The sequence below is a fragment of the Neocloeon triangulifer genome, unplaced genomic scaffold (genome assembly GCF_031216515.1).
Source record: "Neocloeon triangulifer isolate White Clay Creek 2 clone unplaced genomic scaffold, ASM3121651v1 ptg000012l, whole genome shotgun sequence".
Lineage (NCBI taxonomy): Eukaryota > Metazoa > Arthropoda > Insecta > Ephemeroptera > Baetidae > Neocloeon > Neocloeon triangulifer.
Window position 1 is genome coordinate 4,381,157 of NW_026775554.1, and position 24,575 is coordinate 4,405,731.

Here is a 24,575-nt window from a genome sequence, read left to right on the forward strand (position 1 = left end):
CTGTCGGCAGATTTGTGAACTAATAAAATGGGTGTGGCTTCCTATGACCTGACACCTGACATGAGGAGCACGTTCTCACATTGCTGAACGAATTAGTTCCTTTTTTACTGAATTTTACAGTCAAGATTTCAAACACAAGGATGCCATCGCTGGAAGAAAGCATCGGAAAGGTTCTGCTTTCAGAATCATCGAAAATCTCCGAGGTAGGAACCAATGTGCTCGTGTTTTTGACCAAATTTGTTAAATGACGTCTTTGAGCCGGCATGTCTGAAAGCATGGCCATTTCCAGTTAGGAAATTTTTTTGGACTTCAAAACAAAACTTGGCTCTGACCTTCATCGTTTCATTTTTTAGGGAACCGAGGAATTGAAGGTGGCTTTCAAGAGTCCGGATATTGTTCCTGGTCTCTGTCAAGTTCTTGGTACCTCTCAAAAGCAGGAGGTCCGGCAGTATGCAGTTGTTCTGCTCAGAAAACACCTCCAGCGCAAGAAGCACTGGATGCAGTTGAAAGCTGATGTTAAGAAAGGGTAAAAAAACAATTTCAAAATCTTCAAATATTAACCAATTTTTTTTCAACAGATTGAAAGATGGACTTCTCCAGGCGTTGATTTCAGAGCCGACAAAGAGTGTCAAGTCAGCAATTGCTCAGTTGATGGGCGTCATTGCCAAACATCTGAAGCAAATTGACAGGGACTGGCCGGAACTGTTGCAGTTTTTCCAGAATTTCATCACCAATAATGATCCAGAAAAACAAGAAGTTTGTCTTATCGAATTGACTTGATTGCCTTGATTTAATTTAATTTTTTAGATTGGTACTTTGGCCCTGAAGAATGTCCTTGACACTTGTTCTGAATCCATGGCCAACTTCATGCCTGCCTTCTGCATACTCTTCAAGCATGTGTTGGAAACCAATACCAACTTGGCATCCGACAGCGTCTTCAACACCATTATTGGCATGAAGCATCTCATTCCGGAGCTCAGCGAACAAAAGGTTGTTGGTTATTTTAATATTTTGATTTATATTATTAATTCTATATGAAATCAGGCTTGTGTGAGTGCGTATGCAAACCTGCTGCCAAAGGTGATGGAAGCTGCTGCTGCCATGGCCGCGGTCGACGAGGACAAGGCTGTGGAAGAGCTTGGCATTTTGGACGATTTGCTTGAAGAGAACGCGTCCGTCATTGGCACACACTTGCAATTTGTGATTTCGGCTTGCACGCAGATGGCCATTAATTCAGCACTGCCTGATGCAGTCAGAGTCAAAGGCACACTCCTGGCTGGTTGGGTTGGTCGCAGTAGAAAGAAGGTTCGTCTAAATTAAATTTTATAATAAACATTTTTTTTTTGCACCAATTTAAAATTATTATGAAATTTTGAATAAATTTTTTTTGCCAGGCTTTCCTGAAACAAGGATTACTGCAGCCCACTCTTGAGGCGCTTTTCAATCTGATGAGTGCCCCCACTTCTATGGAGGAAGAGGAGGAAGCTTATTTCACGGCTAACGTCGAGTCGACCACTCCTCAGCTCTGCGCCTCACAAACTCTGGACACACTGGCTCTCTCCCTTCCCCCCGACAAGCTGATTCCTGTCCTTGTTAGTGCCTTATTGATTAATTCAATTCTATGAGTTAAGGAAATTTTGTTTTAGGCAACCTTCATCGAGCCGGCTTTGCAAGGAGACAATGTGTACAGAAAGAAAGCTGCTTATTTGTCTCTATCTGTGATTGCCGAGGGGTGCACCGAGTACATTAGGACCAATTGTTTGGAGAATTTTGTTCAATGCATTGGAAAAGGAATCACAGACCAGTCCACAGTGGTGCGAAATGCAGCACTCTTTGCTCTTGGCCAATACTCTGAATACTTGCAAGTAAGGAAATTTTAAAATTAAATTCTTTTGCCACGTTGATAAAGGAAAACAATTTTTTATAAATTATGAATAAATAATTTTTTCTGCAGCCTGAGATCACAAAATATGCTCCTCTCCTGATGCCCATTCTGTTTACCTATCTCGAGCAACTCTGCGTCAGTCTCCAATCCAGTGGAAAAGAACCTGCAGGTGTCGACAGAATGTTTTACGCCCTGGAGACTTTCTGCGAGCAGCTGAATGATGATCTTATTCCCTATCTGCCCACCCTGATGGAAAGACTCTTGATGACTCTGGACCCAAGGTTCTCGATTCACTTGCGAGAACTGGCCCTCAGTGCGATCGGATCGACCGCAATGGCTGCCAAGAAGAACATCCTGCCCTACTTCCCTCACATCATTGAGGTTCTCAAAACTTTCCTCATTGTGCACGCAAGCGAAGATGACAAACCTCTGCAAGTTCAGGCTCTAGGTTTGTTTTTTCTCTTCAAATTTATTTCTCTTTTTGAAATTGTTAGAATTCTCATTGATTTAGACACACTTGCCATCTTGGGCAGAAACATTGGAGAGGAAAACTTCAGACCTCTGGCTTGGGAAAGCTTGAACCTTGGAATTCAGTTGGTCAAGTCGAGTGGAGATGACGCGGATTTGAGAAAAGCGTCCTATGGTCTCTTTGCATCTATTTCAACTGTTCTGAAGGGTGAAATGTCAGCGTCTCTGCAGGAAATTGTGCCATTCTTGCTGCAGAGCATCAAGAGTAAGGAAGGAATTGTGGTATGAAAATTTAAAAAATATACAGGTGTTCCAAATTTAAGTTTAAAATTGCACAGACCCATTTCAAAGAGGACGCAGACAAAGTTTATCCAGTTTACGATGAGGTGAAAGATGAATTGGAAGAAGATTTGGATGCTGAATTCACTGATGATGAGGAAGTCTGCTCAGACATTGTTGGTTAGTCGGAAACTTAAAAAACCAAAACAAATATTAATTATTGGGCAAATCAGGTTATGACCTAAAAAATGATTACACGGAAGAGTCGGAGGAAGCTTGTCTTGCTCTTAAGGAAATTGCTGCTGAAGTTGGGTATGTCAGTAAATTTAAAGATTATTTTTGTTTCTTGACTGATGTTTTACAGTGAGGCTTTCACTCCCTACCTAAAGGAGTCGTTTACCGAGGTATATTCTGCCTTGAACTATCCTCACCAGAGTGTAAAGTGTGCTGCCCTTGGAGCTGCAGTGCAGATAATTTTGAACTGGTCAAAAATCCCCACTCCAGACGCTGCCCATGGTTAGTGGGGTAAATTTTTTGTAGATAAAATTATAAAAAACTTTTTAAAACTCTAGAAGTGGATGATATCATCTTGAGCATTGTGCCGAAAGCGGCTGAACTTGTTCACTGCGACCCAGACTACAATGTGGTCATGGCGTCTTTGGAGGTTTACTCAGACCTGCTGAAGGAACTGAAAGGAATTGTCCTGAAAGGAGAGGGTCACAAAGAGGCAATCATCAACTGCGTCAAAGCTGTTCTGATGAACGAGGCAAGCCCATAAGAACTTCAGCAATTTTTTAACTTGAAATTTTTCTAACAACAGACTGAGTGCCAGAAACAAGAAGGCCAGGGAAATGACAATGACCAGGAGGATGACGAAGACGACGGAGAAAACGATGCTGAGCAGGACATGGCGTTGTTCGAATATGCCTCTGAAGTTCTGAACCCCTTGGGACATGCCATGCCCAATGACGACTTTGGAATTGTCTTCAGAAACCTTCTCCCCATTTTGATCAACAAAACTGTAATTTCAATATTATTAGAGTAAAAAATCTTAATTTTTTATTAAACATGAATTTTTAGAAAAAGAAGTGCACAGCAGGTCAGAGGTCTTTCAGCACAGGCATCATTGCAGAATGCATGGAACCCTTGGGAGTTGGTCAGATTCCCTTGGTTGCCAACCAACTTCTGCCTCTGCTCTTGAAATTGGCCCAGGACAAAGTGCCCGACGTTAGAAACAACTCGATTTTCGCTCTCGGAGAGCTGGCATTTCATGGCAAAGATGCTTTGTTCCCGTAAGTCGAATTACAACAATAATAATAATTAATTATTAAATTGATCCCTTGCACACAGGCATTATGCGCAAATTCTGCAAGTTTTGTCTACAGTCATATCCAAGAACGACAATGGCCCTCAAGTCTTGGACAACATTTGTGGTGCTATTGCTCGGCTCATTGTGACCAACGTTTCTGCAGTTCCACTTGATCAGGTTTAATATCATTATTTATCAGAATGATTTTTTTTAATTTTGATTATCCAGGTTGTGCCAGTGTTCATGATGCATTTACCATTGAGAGAGGACCACGGCGAGATCAAACCTGTCTTTGACAGTATCTCCTGCCTCTACCAAATGGGCGCTCCCCAACTTGCCAATCACATTGACAAAGTCATTTTGACTGCTGCTGATGTGGTTGGAACTGACAAAGTGACAGCTGGTTAGTTTTCCCTTCATTCTTTGTATAATAAATTACAAAATTGATTTTTAAACCTGAAATGTTCACAGATGTGGCAGCAAACATAGTTGAGCTCATCAAATGCATCCAGCGAGATTTCCCAGACAAATTCGCTGCCACCGTTAGCTCTCTGGCCCCAGAGGTGAGTGCCCGACTTCAGCAAGCATTTTCTGGATAGATTTGTCTAGTGCCTTATTGGAGAACGCTACTAATTTTATTATATTTATCAATTCAAAAATCTCAATGGGGCGACCTAGCACTTTATTACTTACATATACTGAACAAATTTTTGTCTGCCACATGTGATTTATGATTTATCTGAAAGTCAAGAATATTATGAACCAAAAGCATTATGTGAAATTCAATAAACATGTTGTCCTGAAGCAACGCAGACATGCGTGTCATTACATGTGAAGCAACCACTGGAGAAAGTATTAACATGGCGCTTTGAAGAAGAGCTTAATTTCTGATGTGTTCTTTATCACAGGATTTTGGCTCAGCTGACTGTTATCTGAATATTGTGCTTAATATCGGCACGCTATTTAGCATTCCTGTAGTCAACATTGGTTGCACCGCCATTAAAATTGTGCTTGCAATTTGTAAAACAATCGACTGCACTTTTATGAAGGATAAATATTTTCCAATTGATTCCAATCATGTAAGTAAATGAACAATTGTTCATTATTTTTTTATCTATTTCGGTTGCGCAAGTGCTGCAAAATGTAACATTTTTCTTGTTATTTTCTTTGACACTACCGTAGTTTTTTTCTTGAATATTTTAAGTTGAATTTAAATAATTCAGTAATGGCGGAGTAATCGGGCGCACAAGTGTTAAGTCCCGTGGGCTGAAACTTAAATAGCATTGCTGGTATGGGAAAAGCGGGCCGTTTGAGTTCCAGTCCGGGCCTGATCATTCTTGCTTGATGAACAGTTAATTGTAAGCATTCTCACTTTTTTTTCTTAATTTTGTCAAATCTTTGAAAAAAGGAACTTGGTGTGTAATCAATCTTTATCTCTTCGCGTCCACTCTTGTTGTCCAGCCCGATTGATTCACCTGATCGCGACTGGCCGTACTTACTTGCCGCCTTGTGTCGCTGCCCGATCTGTTGTCAGACAGATAAGCATTTTGCATTTTACAAGTGGATCCGCACGCGTCATCGCAATTCCGACTTTTTCAGTGACGTCAAGCTGCATATTATTTGAGCTCTTGGCGCATCTCGTTGCCAAACGAAAAATAAAAACAGAAAAAGGCGTATTTTCTTTTCACCCTGGGAATTACAGATTAAAGAAAAAGAAAGAAAAATGCAAATCAAATCCGGGAACAAAATGCGTGGACCTCGTCACACTGTCCAAGTGCGTGAGAAAAAGTTTCTCTTGACTTTCCTTGTCTTTGAATTGCGTTGCACTATTTGGTGCCAAAAAGAACGTTTAAAAATTATCAAGCACTTTTATAAAGTGGTAAAGAAACGTATTTCAAGGTGATCAGTAGCAGTTAATTTAGATCCGAACAATTATCAATTAGTCTGGAAGCCCCAGTGACCTACTTTTGCCAAATTATTCATTGAGCTCATTGCCGCAATGGCCAAGCATTAGAAAAATTTTATCTGATAATCTTCCCAAAATTCAAGTTTTTTGCCTCACCTTGGAAAAATTCTTGAATAATACCGCTGGAGAAAGAGAAACGCTAGGAAATTGATAAAATAATATAATATTAGGGAGATTAAAGAAATTAATCCTCAACTGCAGCAATCAGGACTATTACTAGTGACAATGATTAATCAGCATTATTGGATCAATCGCAGGTAAAATAGAAAAACATCTTAATTATTTGGATGAGAATAAAGAAGCTTGAACAGTAAATCAAGACAACATAAAATTGGGTTCATTGTTATGTATTTTAAAGCCAGATTCAATTATTTTATTAGTTGGCGTAATGCACAAAAGTTTGTTCGTAAGAAAGAATCAAATAGTGAGACAATTTAATAAATTATATATGTTTTATTTTACCATGGAAATTATTTGCCAGCAATTCTTAAAAAAAAATTGGGTGATTTATTGTAAGTTTATTATTTATTGAATAATTGTATGGTAATAACAATGGAACAGATCAGCCGACGTAGGTGGGGTAAGAAATCTAACACAAGTTTTACAACAACATTAATTTTAGTATTTGCAAAATTAAGAGAAGTATTTAGCAGAAAAAAATATTTAAAAAAAACTGTGATAAACAAAATTTTATTAAATTGCATTTTGATTCTTCCAATACAACATAGCAATACATATTTTATTTTAGAGTATAGTCACCTATTTCGCCATCCTGTATCTAACAAATTTTGATAAATTAAAAAGATATTATTATTACATCCAAATTAATAGGAAAATCAAAGAATTTTTTAAATGAGAAGAGTACATAGGCTTTTCAGAGCTTGTTTGATTTTTATTTTTAATTGTTAGAAAAGTACGCAAATCTTCTGGTCGCATTATTTTGGCGCGCTCTCTATTTTAGGCTTCTTTGGGTGTGCTGCGCAGCCACGTGGTTTGAATAAATTTCAGGCACCACCAAAAGCGCGAATCCTTTTAAGTGCTCAAAATACGATACGAGTCCGCTGTAAATTTGCAAAATCGCGTAAAATCCACCAAAATAGCTCTTTTTCGAATACGAAAAACTTGTAGGGCAGCATAAATATTATAAAATTAGCATAAGCCTCTACAACTCACGTGCAGCTGCGTTGTTTTCCTTGGCGAGCTATTTCGGTCCAAAAATACCAAAAAAATTTATAATATAAAATAATTTTTCCAACACAGAACAAGATGAATGTGCATCATACGGAGGCGGCGGCGCCCTTGTTGCAGCGCTGAGATGATCGTCGCCCCTCCGTCGTCGGCGCCGCTGCGTTTTGCTTCTTCCTCCCACCCACCCAGCATCTCTCAGTGAATTAAAATTCTCGCGGCCAGTCAGTCTCAGTGGCTCGAGAGCCTTGGTGCTTGTCAGGCGAATCGGCCATGCAGGTGCTCTCCGCGCGCCCGACCGCCTCCTGGCTCGACCTTATCCTGACCTGAAACCTCCGGCTGTTCAATATAAGTACCCTTCGAAAACGAAAAAACATGGGTGCGAGCACCGACTTTTTGGACTCGACTCCCGGCATGGAGTTGATGACCAGGTCCAGTCTGCACTCCATGCGCAACCCCAGCCAGGTGTCCATCTTCCTCAGGGAGACCCTGACGCAGGAGGTGGACGAACGAAACTGGTCTTGGAGTAATCTCAGGGTAAGTGTCCATTTTACAGCTTAATTTTTTCATTCAAAACATTTGAAATCAAAATAGATGAATAACTGTCTTAATTTGGACGAACCTTTTACTTTAATTTGTTGAAGAAAAAATTCAGTTTTGTTGACCGTAATTATTTAAAACAATTTTATGCAATTAATTTTATTGTTTTTTTTTTATTCATATTACACCATAGACTTTCTATATTGCACCAATTTTTGTTAAAAGTCTAAATAATCATAAGTCCCAAAATTTGTTTAGCACATATTTAAAATCTCAATAAAAAAAGTAAAATGAAATTTGCTCAATTATCAATAATTCGTTAATTCGGGATTTTATTTAATCTTCTATAACTTGACATAATATTTTTTATGTTTTCAAAATCATAATGATATAACTTTTCACTAGAAGTTAATTTCTTAATTGTAAAAAGAATCCAATCAGACGAGATTTGCTGAGTGATAATTATCATTCGGTGCCCAAGGAATAACAAACAATTGAATCTGAGATCGAAAACCTTGGCAGTGAGTGATTTCGATTTTCACAACGCCTATATGCGGTGTTATCTGTCACGGTTTGGAGGCCGCACGCGGCCGCAAACGCCAAGAGCAAACTTAATTAAATTTATACTTCCACCCTCTATAACAAAAGCAAAGGGAGAAAGAAGTGATAAAAAGCGACCCCTCGTTGACATTGCAGCGCCAGTTCCGCGTCAAAGGGCTCGAGGAGCTGTACGTTCACTACCAGAGGAGATTGCAGCACGCGTACTTCGCGGTCTTCCTGCTGCTCCAGATCATCTGCACTTGCAGCCAAATTGCAGTCGTTACATCCACCACGGTAAGAAAAACGCAAAAGCGAGTTAATTTTGTCGTATAAAAGGCATAAAAGCGCTCGTTTCTTTGATCGAGGTCGTTTCTTGATTGGAAAGACGTCGTCTTTCTTTTATGTCCTGACGAGGGAAGTGCACCGAATGAGCGGAAAGACCTAGAATATCCTAGGATATTTTGTTGCACATCACTTTTTGTGCAGATTGTTTAGAATCGTAAAGAATATATCTCTTTAAAAATTTTCTTATAAAAAACTTCTGTGGAAAAAGTACAAATAGCCAAATATTTTGTTCAATCATCTCCTCCGACAAACGGCCTGATACAAATTTAAAAACATAATTATATTTTAATAATGAAAAATGATTTGAAAAAATTTGATATTGCCAAGAATATTCAAGATAGATTTTTTATTAGGTAAAACGTAAGAAATACGATATTAATACCAAATTTAACCTTTTTGCTGTGCACGTTCTAATTCATTATGTCACAATTTTACAATCCGATTTTCCTTTTTTTAAACCGCATTATACATTAGAAAAAATTGTCTTTTGCATTTGAAAATATCGACTTTAGCGAAAATTTGGATTTATAATTTTGAAGACATTTGAAACTAAAAAAGCAACAACACAGTTACAAATTCTTTTCCTGAAACTCTTCTGTTGAAAAGGCACAACAGTCGTTCAAACTTTCGCAATTTAAATAGTGTTTCAAATTAGAGAAAATCATCCTTTTATATTTTTAAATTGACAAACTGTTTTTGAGCTTGATGCGAAATTTCTGGACAGATTTTAATGCTTTTACGTCAACACATTTAAAAATTTATTTTAGATTCAAATTTAATTGTCTTGAATAATATTAATTTTGTTACTCCCCAACATGATATATTGTGGGAATTAAATTAATTATCATTTTAACAATTATTTATTCATTAAAATCACGGTGAAAATTAGAAAATTCAATTTTGCTGCGTAAAATAAGAAAAAAATTCTTATACCCTTAATTAAATGATGAAATTATTATTATAGCTTTCTTATTACCAACTCCATCTGATAACTTTTATACAGTTCTAAAAGTTCATATTGTTCCCTTATCATTTTGTTTAAAAGGAAACAAGATTTGTTGTCCTAATAGTAAGTTGTAAGACTGAATTTTTATTGTGAGCAACTTTCTTCCTCGGAGCCGGTGAATTGGCAATACTTAATATTATTGTTTTATAATCAGTCAATGCCAAACAGCGCGGATGCCGCGTGCATAAATTAAGCGCACGCTTGTATTCATCTAGGAGGAATGAGGAATTGCCCGCCGATCACGCTCATTTATTTATTATATTTTGCCGCCGCGAGACGCGTCTTCATTAACATGCGTATCAATTTCGTGTGGAATGCGAATTAGCTGCACTAATCTAGTTTGTTTTAGTGTGACGCTCGACTCAATCGGCACTTTGATAAAAACAAATAACTTGCGCAGTTTCGGAATTTGTTCTGTCAATTATCTACCGCGACCGCGTGTTTCCCAAAAAGTGCACAAATTTTTAAGGACATAATCCTTAAGGAATTCAATGGACGTAAATATTGCCATAAAACTGTTGAGAATGTGCAAAGGTCGGTGTCAATTCTCTATTTATTTCATAAATTATATTGTTGTTTATTTTTAAATAAATTAATATTTTTAAATTTTTTAAATAATATTTTTAAATTCAATTTTTTACTTTTATTATTACTCTTACTCCCTGTTATTTAGTGGGTTTCAAATCTGTTTTTATTTAATATTTATTTGTAATATCTAAAAAATTGCATTGAATGAAATGTGTAAGTTTTGATGTGCACTTGAAAGTCGACAAAAGGCGAGTGAGGAAGTGAACGCGAAGTAGGAAGTTGGCTTCTCGCCACCGGCTCTCTCAATGCGCCCGATATTGGCGAAACCGATCACGTTGGTGTCCATATCCACAGTGTCGCTAGCTCGTGCGGCCGACTGACCATTGTGCGAGATTTTTGCCAATCGAGTCTTCGAGAATTTCGCATGAATATTCATCCGAGAGGTGGAAATGAATCATTTCGAAAACAAGGACTAGAAGGCTTTGAAGAAAATTAAAACATTTCATTAATTCTCTAATTTTAAATGGGTAATTTAATTTATTTATATTACCTGATTGTTTTCACTGATAATTTAAAAGGTCAAAAAAATGAGAAATATTCCGCAAATTTTCAAAAGACTTTTGCATACATCCCTTTTGAAAATTGCAGCTTTGAAATTTAAAGTTTAAGAAACGATACATAATAGGAAAATTTAAAAAAAAATGTAAGGCACCTTGTTATTTTCGCTCTTGTACTCGTGAAGCTTTTTGATCTTTTTTTTTAATTTTTTTCAGTAGCATATTAGTCTTTATTTTGGCCTCGTTCAAAATTTTTATTTCAATTAAATTTTTTTATTTTTACTTCAGTAAATGGTGTTTCGAGTTCACAATTGATGCGATTGAATTAATTTTTTCCAACATGTTGGGAGAAAAATAGGCAAGAAATTCTATTGAACTCACACAAACTCATAGTCAAGTATTTATACAAAGAGGCAAGATAAATAATATCCGACCATACTCGTGATTTTATCACTTTTGTTAGACATGCCCTGTGAGTCATGTTTCACAAATTTTCATTATTTCACGTAATTTTCTTTTATCTGTGCCCTGAAAAATTCAATTTTATTTTTACAAGTTTGATAATCATTTGAAATTAGTTTAATGCACTGTCATTAGACTTAAAAACTTTAGATTTTAGCAAAATAATTCCAACTTTTTGTATCACTCCGTTGATGATTTTTTTTACGATTCTGGAAAACCACGCGGCGTCGTGTGTGACACACGCCTGTGGAGAGTCTGTTATGAGGTGACACAACAAACGTTCTCTCGCGATGAATTAATTCTTATCTCCTCTACTAGACTCGCGCGCGAGGTGTGGAGGCAGCGCGCGCCTTCTACTTATCGCTCGCACTTCAATTGCGCTCATTAGCGTGATGAAACGCCCTCAAAAAAAGCTTTAAGTGAAAAGTAAACGTTGACTTAGTCTCAAGGAATTAAATGCATTCGTAAAAATAAGCTTTATCGCAAAAATTGTGAAATAAATTTTGGGAAAAACTTGTACATTTTTAAATTCATTTTTTATTGAGAGCTAATTAAGTACCAAATTGGGTTTTTAAGATTTTTTATAATTTATAATTTTTTGCAATTTCCTAACCAATTATTACTGTCTCTAAAAATAAATACGCTTTAGTAACAATTAAGAAATAAATCCAATTTATACACACACAAAAATTCAATATCAGATTTCCTTGTTTAAATATTACAAAAAGGTAAATTACCTAAAATTTGTATAATTTTAAAAGAATAAAGTATTAGTAATGAAAACGAAAAAAATTTAACTTCAAAGAGCTTCATAAAAAGTTTAGTTCTGTAATAAATTTTGTTAATAATAAACCACCTGTGGAGTTGAAGCATTTTTTAAATGAATTTGCCGTCATTTTGTTTTAAATTGAATTTTCTTCATATCTTCCAACTGTATTTTCCTCTAATAAAAATTGAATTAAAAGTAATCTTTTAATTTGATAGGAGGCAAGCATGGTCGACGTGATGACCTACTCAATCTTGCTGTTGCTGTGCCTGCCGCTGTTTTTCCTCGCGTGCACCGAGCGCCTGATGCCGACCAGGGGCAGTTCGCCCTGGCGACCTGCCTTCATCTCGGCCATGGTGCTGGCCGCCCTGCTGGCCGCCGACCTGGGCCCTGTCGTCTACCACTATCAAGACGAGGAGCAACTGCGGCTACGGCCCTTGTACGGCGCCCACGTCATTCTCGCCTGCTACATTTTCCTGCCGGCGCCCACTGGCTCGGTGGCCGTTGGCTTTGGCCTCTTCACCATGTGCGCCCACGTGGCCTGCATGGCCCTTGTCTCCTATGAACCTGGCCACCCGCGATACGTCGCCAGGGTGAGTTGAAGTTTTTAATTTTAAATAGAAAAAAAATAGTTTTAAACTAGTTTTGGGTTTCTAAACTGTAAAATTCAATATTAATTTTAGAAATCAGTCGTTTTTGATGATCGTTTTCATTAAAAAATTTTATTGATTCTACAAGGAAGATTTGTAGTAAATTGGTTTATTCTTCACATAGTTTATTTTAAAAATTTTAAAATTTGTAGGAAGGCAAAATAATAGTAATTTAACAGCACCATTTGGTTGTACGAAGAATTTTGCCAGTATATTAAGAACTAAAAATTATCACAAAAGTAATGGAATGTAATTTTTAAAGAAAATCGTAAAAATTTTTACTTTTAAGTAAAAATTTTTACGATTTTCTTTATATCAAAATAATCAAGGTCCAAAATGAAACAAGTTTGTGTTGCAATTTGATTGACAGATTTTCGGTGAGGTCCTCTTCCTACTCGCCGTGAATGGACTAGGAATGTACTTCCGCCTCGTGAGCGAGGTGATTTTACGCAGAACCTTTTTGGACAGACGGGCCTGTATGGAATCCACGTACAAACTGAATTACGAAAAGGAGCAAGAGGTAATAAAAACTGTATTTTATTATATAGAATATACGGTTTTTTTACCCGAAAATTGAAAAAGGTTTAGTTTAGGTTATTATTTGTATAATTTTGAATTTAAAAATTGATTGATATTTTTAGTTAGTCCTTTCATTACATTTTTTTAAATTGCTGTATTATATATTAATTTTAACTGATCAAGGTTATTCATTCGAATATTACCAAATAATGTCGTTGTTTCAGGAGCAACTGATGTTGAGTATTCTGCCCAGGCACATCGCGACGCAGGTCAAGGATGACATTCGCAGCATATTCCAGCAGCTGCAGACCTACCGAAACACGCCTCTGAGGAAAAAACCCTTCAAGTAAGATTGAAATTCACAACTCGCGTCTGAAATTAATTAAATAAACACCGTCGGGAAAAAAAACTATTTCAACACCCTCATTTAGTAACAAATAATATGCGCCGCGCCAAAAGTGCGCGCGACGCGAATGATTAATTTTTGCGGCGGCCTCATTGATCCCTTTGGACGCACCTGCTAGCGGATTTTTTTATTAATTGGCTTTTTATTCAAATCATAATTTTTTCCTGCAGTCAGCTGTACGTGCAGAAACACGAGAACGTGAGCATTTTGTACGCGGACGTGGTCGAGTTCGCCAAACTGACGGTCACCCTTCCGGTCAACAAGTTGGTCGAGACGCTGAACGAACTGTTTGGCCGCTTCGACGAAGCATCCGAGGTACTCAAAACCCAAATCCCTTCTCGGTCCCAGAGGTGAACACGTGCATTTTCTCTGTCCTAGGAGCATAACGTGCTGAGAATTAAGTTCCTAGGGGATTGCTACTATTGTGTGGCGGGAGTGCCTACCCCTAATCCCCAACACGCCAAGAGCTGTGTCGAGCTCGGCCTCGACATGATCGCCATCATCAGAGAAGTCAGGTCGGTTTAAACTCTTTTTCGCTCGTTGAGTTTTTTTATATTAAGACGAAACTCAAACAAAAAATGCAGAGAGGAGCGAAGACTTAACATCGACATGCGAATCGGCATCCACACCGGCAACATCCTGAGCGGCCTCTTGGGCGTTTGCAAGTGGCAGTTCGACGTCTGGTCCAAGGACGTCATGATTGCCAATCGAATGGAGCAAACTGGCAAACCAGGGTAAGTTTTTTTTTCAATTTTGAAAGTATGATTTTTGATGAAAGTTTTATTTACATGAAAACCTAATAAGATTTTTTTTAATATTAAAGATTTTTAATTTGATTATTCCCTTCAAAGTGTTGAAAATAAACTCAATCATTTAGATTGTCCGTGGATAAAAAAGTTTTTTTTCTCAAAAATAGAAACTAAAAGTATAATTTTCTAATTTAAGATTTTAGGAGAATGACAATTACGAATTTGAAAATCGGCTTTGTTAAATGTCATATTTGTTGTTTTTATTTGTACAAATTGTTACATCAAATGTAAACAATGTGATGTAAAAATTTGGACAAATAAACAACAATATTAACATTAAAATATTGAAAAAGCTGATTTTCAAATCTATATAATTGTCTTTATTTTGTAGGGCAACATTTAATTTTTATGGATATGAAAAAGCTCTTATCTCCCTCTTTTTAATAGTGTATGATTCATGCCCAGACATTATTCATGCCATGTTTTTTTTTAAGAAATTTTAATTTCTGTTTACAACACGATTGCCTAAAAATTTTAATTAGATAACATCGCATTAATAATTTACCTTTTTATATTTTTCTGTATTTTTTTCTTTTTAAAACTAGGAAAGTTCACATTACGGAGCAAACCAGGCGACACTTGGGAAATGAGTACGAGTACGAGTCAGGCTTTGGAGATCAAAAAGATCCGCTCTTAGCCAAGTACAACATCAAGACTCACTTGATCAGCCCGCCAGAAAGGGTATTCCTTGAGAGTTTATTATTTTTGTGCAAATCCTGCAATTAATTTTATTATCTATTTGCGTAGATTGTGGAGATGCACCAAGAACGCGTCTTCATCAGGCAGCAGCACCAGAGCAGAAGGTCGAGCTCGCTGATCAATAAAATGCACGATCAATACAAGGTGAGTAAATAAGCATTATTTGCTGCAATTGGTTGTTCTTTGCACTTCGAACGCAACAACAAACATTTTACGCAAAGGCCACCACTTTGGTCTTGTAGACTTTGTAATCATTTCGCCAGAAATAGCAATTTTCTCACAAATTTTCTGTTTGAAGATTCGAGCGTAATAATTCAGGCCAAGTTTAACATTTGTTGTAAAAGAGATTACGCTAGAGGAAGTTGGCGGAGGTTACGGAGTAATACATAATCCCAAGATTATCTTTAATCTAGATAATAAGTGTGATTAATTTTGCTATAAAAATAATTAATCGAGTCCAATGTACCTCTAACTAAGGAGCGATTATATTTTTGCGTTAAACGTCGAGTTTCTCACCAGAATAGCGACGATGAGTAGATTCAACTTTACAACCCCATCATAATCTGCGTGCTATTTTATGACTTTGTGTTAGCTCTTGGCTTGATGCTTGTTAAGAGTTTATTAACTTGTGCCATAATCACTCAAAGTTGATTCTGCGGGCAATAAGGATGTTTATAGAGCCCTCAAGAATCAAATTCTTTTTCCTGGAAAAATTCTAAAAATAATTTTCCGTGCAGTCTGGAAGTCTTTTGGTCCCGCGGCCGTCGCATTCGCGCAGTCAGATGCGCCGCTCCACAGGCGGCAGCGACTACATCAACGGAAACTCGTCGCCCGTCCGTCGCAGAACGGTTTTTATGGACAGCAATTTGTATGTTTACCAGCAAATGCTGAAGAGAACAGACGCCCACATGGCCGACGCCATCGATAAAATGCCACTGCGGAAAGTAGAGTAAGACAAAAACCTTTTAACATTTTTGTTATAAATTTTATTGCTATTTGTAATGTGCTCCAGTGTAACAAAAATCGAATTTAAAAAAAAAATCAATTTAATATAATTTGTTTCGAAAAAAAGACAAAGAATAATAAATCAAATGTTAATTCATGAAACTAAGCAAGCAAAAGCAATTGATTTAATAATCAATTTAAATTCAAACAGAATGTAAATATAATTCTATTTTAAACTTAAAGAAATGTTGATACCTTCAAAATATGCTAGACTCTTTGTTGGAATTCCAAATAAGCAATCCTCGTTGTTGCCATTTGCCCTGATTTTGCAGTTTAAAAAGAATAAGAAAATTTTATTTTTTATGTGACATTTTGACTATGTGAGAAATGTTCAAATTCGAAAACTTAGTAATATTACATTCGTTTTTAAAGCAATGGCTTTTCTCACTTTCGAAAATTAAAAATTTAATGATTTTTTTTTAATTTTGAAACGAATTCAAATATACACAAGTTTACAAACAAAAACACGAGACATTACTAAAAAAGCTTTCTAATAGTGGAGAATTTAAAAATATTTAATACATTTTATTTATCAAATAATATCATTTTCTTTTTCAAATAATTTTCAGTCAGTGGTTCCGAGCAGAAAAAATCCACCCGCTCCTCCTGAAATTTGAAAACTTCCGATGGGAACTGCCATTTTTAAAACAGGCTGACCCTCTGTTCAAATTTTACCTGAGCTGCTCTCTATTCCTCCTGCTATGCATGCTTGGACTCCAAGCTCTCGCCTTTCCCAGGTACGCATTTCGAAAGCTATGCAACTTGCATGACGCGCCTGTCGAGCTGGTTGCGAATCAGCTCAAATTTTGGGAAATGAATTGTTTAAATTTTTCTTTCGTTAGCGCACCCTTGCTGTCATGGATAGCGTTTCTCATTGGAAGCGGCTTCTTGCTAATTCTCGCGCCGTCCTCTTGGGCGTGCTACATTTGGCACCGGTACCGCGACCCGCACAACGAGCTGGACAGAACCCCACCACCTGAAAACGGTGTCGCCCTGGCGTTGTACCAGTTGGCGCAAAAAATGGCGCAGAGTGTCTCTCTCAGGAGCTCTTTGTACCTGATGGTCACCCTGACCCTCGCAGTATGCGCCTTATCCAACACTCTGGTAAATTAATAATAAAATTAAATTTTACATTTTTATTTTAATGCATTGCAAATAGGTAACTTGTGAAGATGTCCAGGATGAAACTAATTCAAATTTGACAGATTCAAAAAAATATCCGCAGTTAAGAGGCAATTGTGAGATTCCATGGGTAAGAATTTTTCAAATTTGTTCAAGAAATTAAGTAATTAAAAAAAAAAATCCTCTTTAATTAAAGAAAACATATAAATCTATAAAAAAAATTAGAACTTTCAAAATTGATTAAGACTAAATATATTTTTTATAATGATTTACACAATTGTTGGAAAATTGTTTTTCACAATAATTGTCGACACCTTTCAAGCCAAAGCACAGGTCGGTTGGCAAGGGGTCGTGGATTTATTTGCAAAAAATCAGGTGGAAAGTACACAAAATTTGACGGATTTTGGCGTGGAAAAAACTCGGAAAAGTCAAAAGCTTTCCCGGAAAAACGCTACTGTAGTTTCAACTTAAAAATGGAATATCTCGGGTTCTAATTGAGATACAGAAATGCGGCTAGCACCAAAAATTTTCTTTTTACCTCCTCTTCAATCCTGAGGGGTCAAATAATCCAGAGGCCAAAGGTCAAGGTCATTTTTCAGGGGTCACACGTACAAAAAAAATTCTAGCAAAAATATGCCACCTTCGATTGGGCTGAAATTTTTTTCTAAGATAGTCCTAACATGTAGGAACAACATATTAAAAATTCAGAATGGCATATTTTTTAGATTTTTTATAAAAAAATCACAAAGGTAAAAAAATGTGAATTTTTCGCATTTTACTCATGATCAAAAATTTATTTTGAGAATTTTTGATATATTTTTTGAAAATTTATGAATTAATTGTCAAAAAATAAATAAATTTAACCATTTTAGATACGTACTTTCTCAAAATAAATTTTTGATCATGAGCAAAATGCGAAAAATTCACGTTTTTTTACCTTTGTGATTTTTTTATAAAAAATCTAAAAAATATGCCATTCTGAATTTTTTATATGTTGTTCCTACATGTTAGGACTATCTTGGAAAAAAATTTCAGCCCAATCGAAGGTGGCATATTATTGCTAGAATTTTTTTTGTACGTGTGACCCCTGAAAAATGACCTTGACCTTTGACCTCTGGATTATTCGACCCCCTCAGGATTGAAGAGGAGGTAAAAAGAAAATTTTTGGTGCTAGCCGCATTTCTGTATCTCAAATAGAACCCGAGATATTCCATTTTTAAGTTGAAACTACAGTAGCGTTTTTCCGGGAAAGCTTTTGACTTTTCCGAGTTTTTTCCACGCCAAAATCCGTCAAATTTTGTGTACTTTCCACCTGATTTTTTGCAAATAAATCCACGACCCCTTGCCAACCGACCTGTGCTTTGGCTTGAAAGGTGTCTGTCTAAGTTTCATAAAAAAAAAAAAATGATTTCCGCCACTTTGGAAGTTACAAAAGAATCGGAATCTGAATCAGAATATTGATTTTCAGTGCCTGTCGAAGTTTACATTGGTATCTTCTTTAAATTGCAGCATGTCACACAAGCCTGCAGTTTGGCGCTTTTGTGCGCCCTCGTATTTCTGAGAACCCACTTTTTACTGAAGCTGCTGACCAACCTAGCCCTGTTGTCTTTTTACTCTTGGTATGTGTGGACAGCAAATGCTGAACTTTATATGGTAACACATAAAATACATAATTCAATCAAGGTTTGTGATATTAAACAACTTTAGGATGGCGCAAGCACAAATCCCAATCTTGACCCGCGCTGGTCGCACATCATGATGGTCTCCTTTCTGGCCTTCTGCGTGCACTTTGTGGACCGACAGGCCGACTACATGAACCGGCTGGACTTCTGTTGGAAAAGACAGCTTCTGGAGGAGCAAGACGAGGCCAGCACGACCAGAACAGTCAACAAAATGTTGCTGAGAAACATTCTACCTAATCATGTTGGTCAGTAATTTTATTTAAAAATTTATAAAAAAATTAGCCACTAATTTTTTTTGCACACTAACAATTATAATTGTAAATGAGGAAAATAGTTACATTTTACTTTGCTTTTAAATTTAAAAAAAAAATTTTGCTGTAACAAAATCTGCACAAATGTTCTTTCAAATTCGTTTTATTTAAATAATTATGAATAATATAAAATAACGAATACATAATTCCGCTAAAAATATGTTGCAATTTTTGTAACCTTTTTACGCTTCAAATTTTGTTAATTAATATTGTTGTTGATTTTTCTTCACAAATCAAGTCAAGTAAGAGCAAAATCACGAATTTTTCTAATTAAATACAAATTTTAATTAAAAATTTTCAACCAAATAATATTTTGATTGTATTTTATCCTCTAGAAATGGATTAAATCGGTAATTTTCTCTTCAATTAATTTTTAGAAATATTTTAGAATGATTGGTTTCTACCACCAACATCTAGAAGCGCCGTAGGTTATTATTATAGTGATCATAAACACTCTCTAATTAAATTGTTCAATTGTAAAAATTAACAATTAGTTGCTATCTGTACGCTTGCAATAATTAATGTTGGCACTACTAAAAACGTTTAGCTGAAGTGTACTTGGACATGAACCGGCCGCACGATGAGCTGTTCCACGAGGAGTACGAGTACGTGGCCGTCATGTTCGCGTCGCTCGCCGGATACTCTTTGCACGATGACGAAGCAGGCGCCGAGGAGGACGGACTGCAAGATGACGGCATCGGAGGACTCAAACTCCTCAACGAGATCATCACCGACTTTGACAAAGTAATTTTTATTCCACAAACAAACAAAATGTGAAAATATTTATAATTTTTTTAAAAAAAAAATTGCAGCTCCTTTTTGATAGCGAATTTCATCGTGTTGAGAAAATTAAAGTCGCCGGCTACACGTACATGGCAGCGTGTGGTTTGGAGCCGGGTCGAAGGGACTCGGCGGCCTCGTACGCCTCCTCGAGATCATCTAATTGCTCGGTCCAGCAGACCTTGGACCACACGGTCGTCCTCACTAAGTTCGCTGCCAGAATGATGGCTGTTCTCAAAGCTCTTAATAAAGACGCGTTTCAAACGTTTAATCTCAGAGTTGGTGAGTCATAAGAATTTTGGATGAGATTAAATCTAATTTAGGATCTATTTTTCATATCAAAATTATTTTGAACTACAATTTTGAACCTGGTTAAATTTGTTGATAAATCTCTTGGAAATAATGACAATAAAATATACTTTGAATGTTTAACATTTCAGCATTTGTTAAAATATTTTATCTTGCTATTTTAAGGCATTTGTCACGGAAAAGTAATGGCTGGGGTCGTTGGAGAAAAAAAGCCTCTATACGACATTTGGGGCGACACGGTGAACATGGCGTCGCGAATGGACTCGACTGGATTGCCTGGAAGAATTCAGGCAAGTCTAATTTTTACTTCCAATTAATCGTTTTTGGAACTAATAACATTTTAATTAGATTCTAGAGCAAACTGCGACTTTGTTGGAGTCTCAAGGCGTCAAGTGCGAGGCGCGGGGAATGACTTATGTGAAGGGCAAGGGTGATGTGCAAACGTACTTTGTGTCGGTGGGCTCAGATCTCCATTTAATTCCGAAAGAAATTGCGCCTCGTAAAAATGATGAACTCGGTATGGACGACAGTGATTTCGAAGAGACAAGTCTGTGATTGTAAATGAAAAGCCGTGAGAAAAATTGCATTTATTTTGGAGTAATATTTTGAAGCACATGCAGTGATAATAATTTCTTAATAAATTAACTTAATAACAAAAACGTGTAATTATTATAATGATATTCAAATGTAAAAGATTACTTTTCGCTAATACTTGCAACAAGAAACGTAACTTTTAACCTCAAATTTTATTCAAATCTTAATGAAATTACATATTTGGCGAAATTGATTATTTTTTTTAAAACCGACCTATGTCATGATACGGTGTTTAAAAGTTATTAATATTGTATTTCATAAATTTTCGCATAACAAGGAACTTTGATAAGTTCTTTATTTTAAATTATGAATAAAATCATTATATTCATCCCACTTACAGGGGTGGATTTCTAGAAAAATTTTGAAGACCGTTTCTCGGACACGTCAAGGAAACCCTACTGATGTTTTCATTTGTTTATTGGTTTTTGAACTTTTCGTGTACTCCTTGCTTGCTAAAAGATAAATTATTAATTAATCAGATTAGAACGAAGTCTGCCATTGTGGCTGCCTTCTGGTTATCATTGTGTCATTGGCCCATTCAACGATGTAGGGAGCAAAGTTCAGCATCACAATCAAATACGTCGCGATCGCCCCAAAAAGCTAATGAATAATGCTATTTTCAGTAAATTAATTAACAAAACAATTTCAAACGTTACCCCTGCGATCAATGTGTTGTTGATTAAGCAAAATCCAGACGCGGATATTTTGATTGGACGAGCAGCTATTTGTGTAATGAACAATTTCAACTAGAAATTAAATAATTAACAAAAAAAATCTTCTTAGGAGATTATCATACCTGATACTTGAGACTCAAAGACTTTCCCTCGAGTTCAAAAGCGTTCAGTGCGTCTAGAAGACCTTCCATCTATTTGATTGATTTATTTCATTTTTATACAATAGGAAATTTAGTTTACCTTTCTCTCGAGTCGGTCGATGTAGAAAATCACTCCGCACGCAGCGATGAAGAAGTAAACCGACAAGGTGAGGAGTAAAATATTCTGCGAGCTGGTGAAGACGAAGAATATGAAGAGCTGCAGGATCGTGTCCAAAATGAAGAAGAGGATGTTGAACGCCAACTGCATGCCGTAGCACTTTTGCAAGATGCCCAAAATGTTCATCATGGCCGCGTATTGCAGGCGCAGGTTTTCCAACCGCTTCACGCTTTCCGGCGAGTCGTCGCTTTCGCGGATTTTGGCCAAACCTAGCACGAGCTGATCGAACCTCGGACGAAGGTGGGCGCAAATACAAATGAACATGCTCATCGGCAACTCTTTCCAAAGGTTGATCAACACGTAGCTCGCGCAGGCTACCCAGGTGGAACCCTATTATCATTTTCATATTATCTAAGCTCGTCAAAAATAAAATCCTCTATATTATAAGTAGAAAATTGGAAAGCTCTCTTCTTATATCAAAACAATTTAATTATTTTAAAAACGTTTTTCATGGATTAATTTTGTATAGTTAAAATATATATTTGTAAATTGAAAGTTTGGTATTCTTGAGAACTGGTAATTATTTTGTTAGTTTTCATAGCAAAAAATTGTAATGTCGTTGAAAAATTGATTAAGAAAATAATTTTTTTTCAAACTTTATTTTAAATTTTTAAACTAACTGTGTGTATTTTATAAATAATTAACAATATATAATCTTAGGGGAATTTGAATCCCCCGCTCATTCATTCAAAGGGGAAATCAATTTTTTTTACTGCTAAAAGATCCACTTAAGAAGGGAAAAAATAATACTTACGTGGAACTGTATGAAGAACGAGTAAGATGCAGCAGTCAAAATTATGAGGAAAAATACTGTCCTTAAGATTGGTATTAACTGCAGCCTAAAGACGTATCTTCTCGATTCTAGAATTTCAGTCCCAATTCCTTGGTAATAATCCTCGAGGGCCGTCAAAAGTTGTGGGTATTTGTGAGCGTAGTAGTGACACAAGACGAACTGACAGAAATTTCTCGACCCGGCGGCCAAAGCCGTGAAGTAAAGCCACACAACCAAATAAAATTTATCATCCTGGCCCTTTACCTCCTGTAAAAATTCATTATATTATTAGAAGACAAAATTAGTTTCTATAAAGGTGGTTGTAGTAATTGTTGTGGAACCTCTTGGCACTTGAGGGGTTCATTTTTTTATGAAATCAAGTCCGGTTTCCTCGTTGAAGACTCAGTTTCGTTTCGTCTTCTGACGAGAAAATTAGTGATTATTGTGACCCACAAAGTAAACTAGTGGAACAGAAATTTCTGATATCATGCAGAAACATTACAATTGCTCATCTTCACCGAGGAAGACAGATTTTATTTCATCAAAAAATTATATTCGAATAAAAATTTCTCTGTGAGACTAAAAAGGGTTGATGGAATTTTTTCTTGTGCTAGTAAATATAATTTGAAATTTAAAACAAAAATTTTTCTCTCAAAAATACCTGAACAAGGCAATATGAAGTGTAGCTGAAGAAAGTTCCAATAAGTAGACAAACGATTATGTCGTAGAGGAAAATTGCACTGCACCAACGGTGCTTCAGTTCGCGACCATCACTGGCCTGGATGTTTTGCAAAGGAAAAGTGGCCATCGCTTTGCAAATGAAAACGAACGGTCTTATCCTGGTGTAAAAAGGACCACTTTGAAAACGGTTCAAAGTCATCGGACCACATCGAAGCGTCTCTTGCCCTCTCTCAGAGGCCGGCTTTGGGGTCTCTGGAGGAGAAGGAGGTGTTTCGGTGGTCGCGTCCATCGCTCGAGTGAACCAATATTATGATGGCCCCGAATTATAGTGTTGGTTTATCTGGCACTCGTGAATTTGGAGATCGAAAGACATTCACTTAGGGCGCTGATGCGAATTTTGTGTTTTCCAAGGGCGTTATCTAAAAGTGCAGTACAATAGGGGTGATGGAAAGATACAGCTAATATTAGTACAAGTGGACGAGAAAATGTTGATTTAGTGCCTGTTTGCTGCTTGATGAGTTTGAAATTAATTTATTTTATGGTCTTTTAATATTAGACATTGTCTCTGGTAGCCCTAAAAAGAGCCTGGTCAATGGCAGGTTTAGTTTTATCGATATAAATAATTTGCTTCCTCTTGTGGTGACGTCTCGGAAAGTTGAGAATACTTTAATTAGAAGCAATAAAAAATCTCCCAGATCAAATACAAGAACAAGAGCAAAACTCCAAAATTTATAAAGGTTCAGCCTGAATAAGCAGTGCAAAATAGGTTTATTTTATGCAACCCGCGTGACAGGAGTGCCAAGAAGATTGCCTATCTTTAATAATCGCAGGCGCTTTCACACTATTCGATAACGAAGTGCAATCGTTGAAGATTTTATTGAGAAATAAAGAGGTGGGAATGAAAAACTGGGCTACCGGATCGATTATCAAGAATACAATGAGAGAAACAAAAACATATGATTTTGATGAGCGTTTTTCTGAATAAATATTTATAAATAAGACTAATTGTAAGTATAAAAAATATAAAAATAGTAATTCATAATAATTTTCTTAAATTTACTAGGCGGACTAATGTCTGTCTTCTTTAATCTGATAAGTCATGCTTTTATTTGGATTATTGTTTGGTTTTCCAATTAGATTAAAAAAATGTTTAATTTTGCAGTAATTCAGAATTTATTCCACATTATTCAAAATTAGAAAATGTAATGCTTTTTCATCATTCAGGAATAATGTATGAAAATATTTTCATACATTATTCAGCAATATTACTGAAATATTATAAGCAGTTTTATTCCCTCACTGCTTTATATTTTCATTTTAATTAAAGGAATTAGAACTGAAATAATGCCAATATTATTTGCAAATAAAAATAAAAATTTATTATTGACAAACAAAAAACTTGTTGCAT

At 36.3% G+C, this 24,575-nt stretch overlaps 3 protein-coding genes across 3 annotated transcripts; 2 read left to right on the forward strand and 1 right to left on the reverse strand.

Annotated features, from left to right (window-relative positions):
- The first annotated feature begins 41 nt into the window (after nucleotides 1–41).
- LOC132196396 (importin-4-like) lies at nucleotides 42–4,707 on the forward strand. The gene is made up of 18 exons (XM_059618996.1): nucleotides 42–203; nucleotides 354–526; nucleotides 579–756; nucleotides 808–990; nucleotides 1,045–1,305; nucleotides 1,395–1,592; nucleotides 1,647–1,865; nucleotides 1,955–2,333; nucleotides 2,397–2,635; nucleotides 2,692–2,812; nucleotides 2,866–2,944; nucleotides 2,997–3,148; nucleotides 3,205–3,398; nucleotides 3,453–3,653; nucleotides 3,713–3,924; nucleotides 3,983–4,118; nucleotides 4,170–4,344; nucleotides 4,413–4,707. Exons 1-18 carry the CDS (start codon nucleotides 141–143, stop codon nucleotides 4,538–4,540), a joined length of 3,291 nt encoding a protein of 1,096 aa, XP_059474979.1. The 5' UTR covers nucleotides 42–140; the 3' UTR covers nucleotides 4,541–4,707.
- Nucleotides 4,708–4,857: 150 nt separating this feature from the next.
- LOC132196395 (adenylate cyclase type 2-like) lies at nucleotides 4,858–20,819 on the forward strand. The gene is made up of 21 exons (XM_059618995.1): nucleotides 4,858–5,020; nucleotides 7,168–7,629; nucleotides 8,329–8,466; nucleotides 12,055–12,429; nucleotides 12,857–13,006; nucleotides 13,230–13,351; nucleotides 13,582–13,726; nucleotides 13,790–13,926; nucleotides 13,996–14,145; nucleotides 14,766–14,901; nucleotides 14,968–15,063; nucleotides 15,657–15,868; nucleotides 16,494–16,661; nucleotides 16,767–17,028; nucleotides 17,084–17,176; nucleotides 18,556–18,699; nucleotides 18,754–18,973; nucleotides 19,587–19,783; nucleotides 19,852–20,101; nucleotides 20,294–20,418; nucleotides 20,477–20,819. The coding sequence occupies exons 2-21, from the start codon at nucleotides 7,468–7,470 to the stop codon at nucleotides 20,681–20,683; spliced, it is 3,489 nt and encodes a 1,162-aa protein (XP_059474978.1). The 5' UTR covers nucleotides 4,858–5,020; nucleotides 7,168–7,467; the 3' UTR covers nucleotides 20,684–20,819.
- Nucleotides 20,820–20,976: 157 nt separating this feature from the next.
- Nucleotides 20,977–23,425, reverse strand: LOC132197761 (uncharacterized). Its single transcript, XM_059621288.1, has 6 exons — nucleotides 23,148–23,425; nucleotides 22,469–22,753; nucleotides 21,637–22,044; nucleotides 21,519–21,587; nucleotides 21,379–21,468; nucleotides 20,977–21,322 (listed from the first exon to the last, which is right to left on the reverse strand). Exons 1-6 carry the CDS (start codon nucleotides 23,364–23,366, stop codon nucleotides 21,203–21,205), a joined length of 1,191 nt encoding a protein of 396 aa, XP_059477271.1. The 5' UTR covers nucleotides 23,367–23,425; the 3' UTR covers nucleotides 20,977–21,202.
- Nucleotides 23,426–24,575: the final 1,150 nt, after the last annotated feature.

What these genes read in the sequence shown, in the direction of transcription:
- LOC132197761 (XM_059621288.1), bottom strand. Translation starts at nt 23,366, where the DNA reads ATGACTTTGAACCGTTTTCAAAGTGGTCCTTTTTACACCAGGATAAGA. An exon ending in CGTTCTTCATACAGTTCCAC is followed by an intron (nt 22,045 to 22,468) that starts GTAAGTATTATT and finishes AAATGATAATAG; the next exon opens with GGTTCCACCTGGGTAGCCTG. An exon ending in TCGACCGACTCGAGAGAAAG is followed by an intron (nt 21,588 to 21,636) that starts GTAAACTAAATT and finishes TCAATCAAATAG; the next exon opens with ATGGAAGGTCTTCTAGACGC.
- LOC132196395 (XM_059618995.1), top strand. Translation starts at nt 7,468, where the DNA reads ATGGGTGCGAGCACCGACTTTTTGGACTCGACTCCCGGCATGGAGTTG. An exon ending in TGATCAGCCCGCCAGAAAGG is followed by an intron (nt 14,902 to 14,967) that starts GTATTCCTTGAG and finishes CTATTTGCGTAG; the next exon opens with ATTGTGGAGATGCACCAAGA. An exon ending in GCAATTGTGAGATTCCATGG is followed by an intron (nt 17,177 to 18,555) that starts GTAAGAATTTTT and finishes TTTAAATTGCAG; the next exon opens with CATGTCACACAAGCCTGCAG.
- LOC132196396 (XM_059618996.1), top strand. Translation starts at nt 141, where the DNA reads ATGCCATCGCTGGAAGAAAGCATCGGAAAGGTTCTGCTTTCAGAATCA. An exon ending in TCTGCAAGTTCAGGCTCTAG is followed by an intron (nt 2,334 to 2,396) that starts GTTTGTTTTTTC and finishes TCATTGATTTAG; the next exon opens with ACACACTTGCCATCTTGGGC. An exon ending in GGCAAAGATGCTTTGTTCCC is followed by an intron (nt 3,925 to 3,982) that starts GTAAGTCGAATT and finishes CCTTGCACACAG; the next exon opens with GCATTATGCGCAAATTCTGC.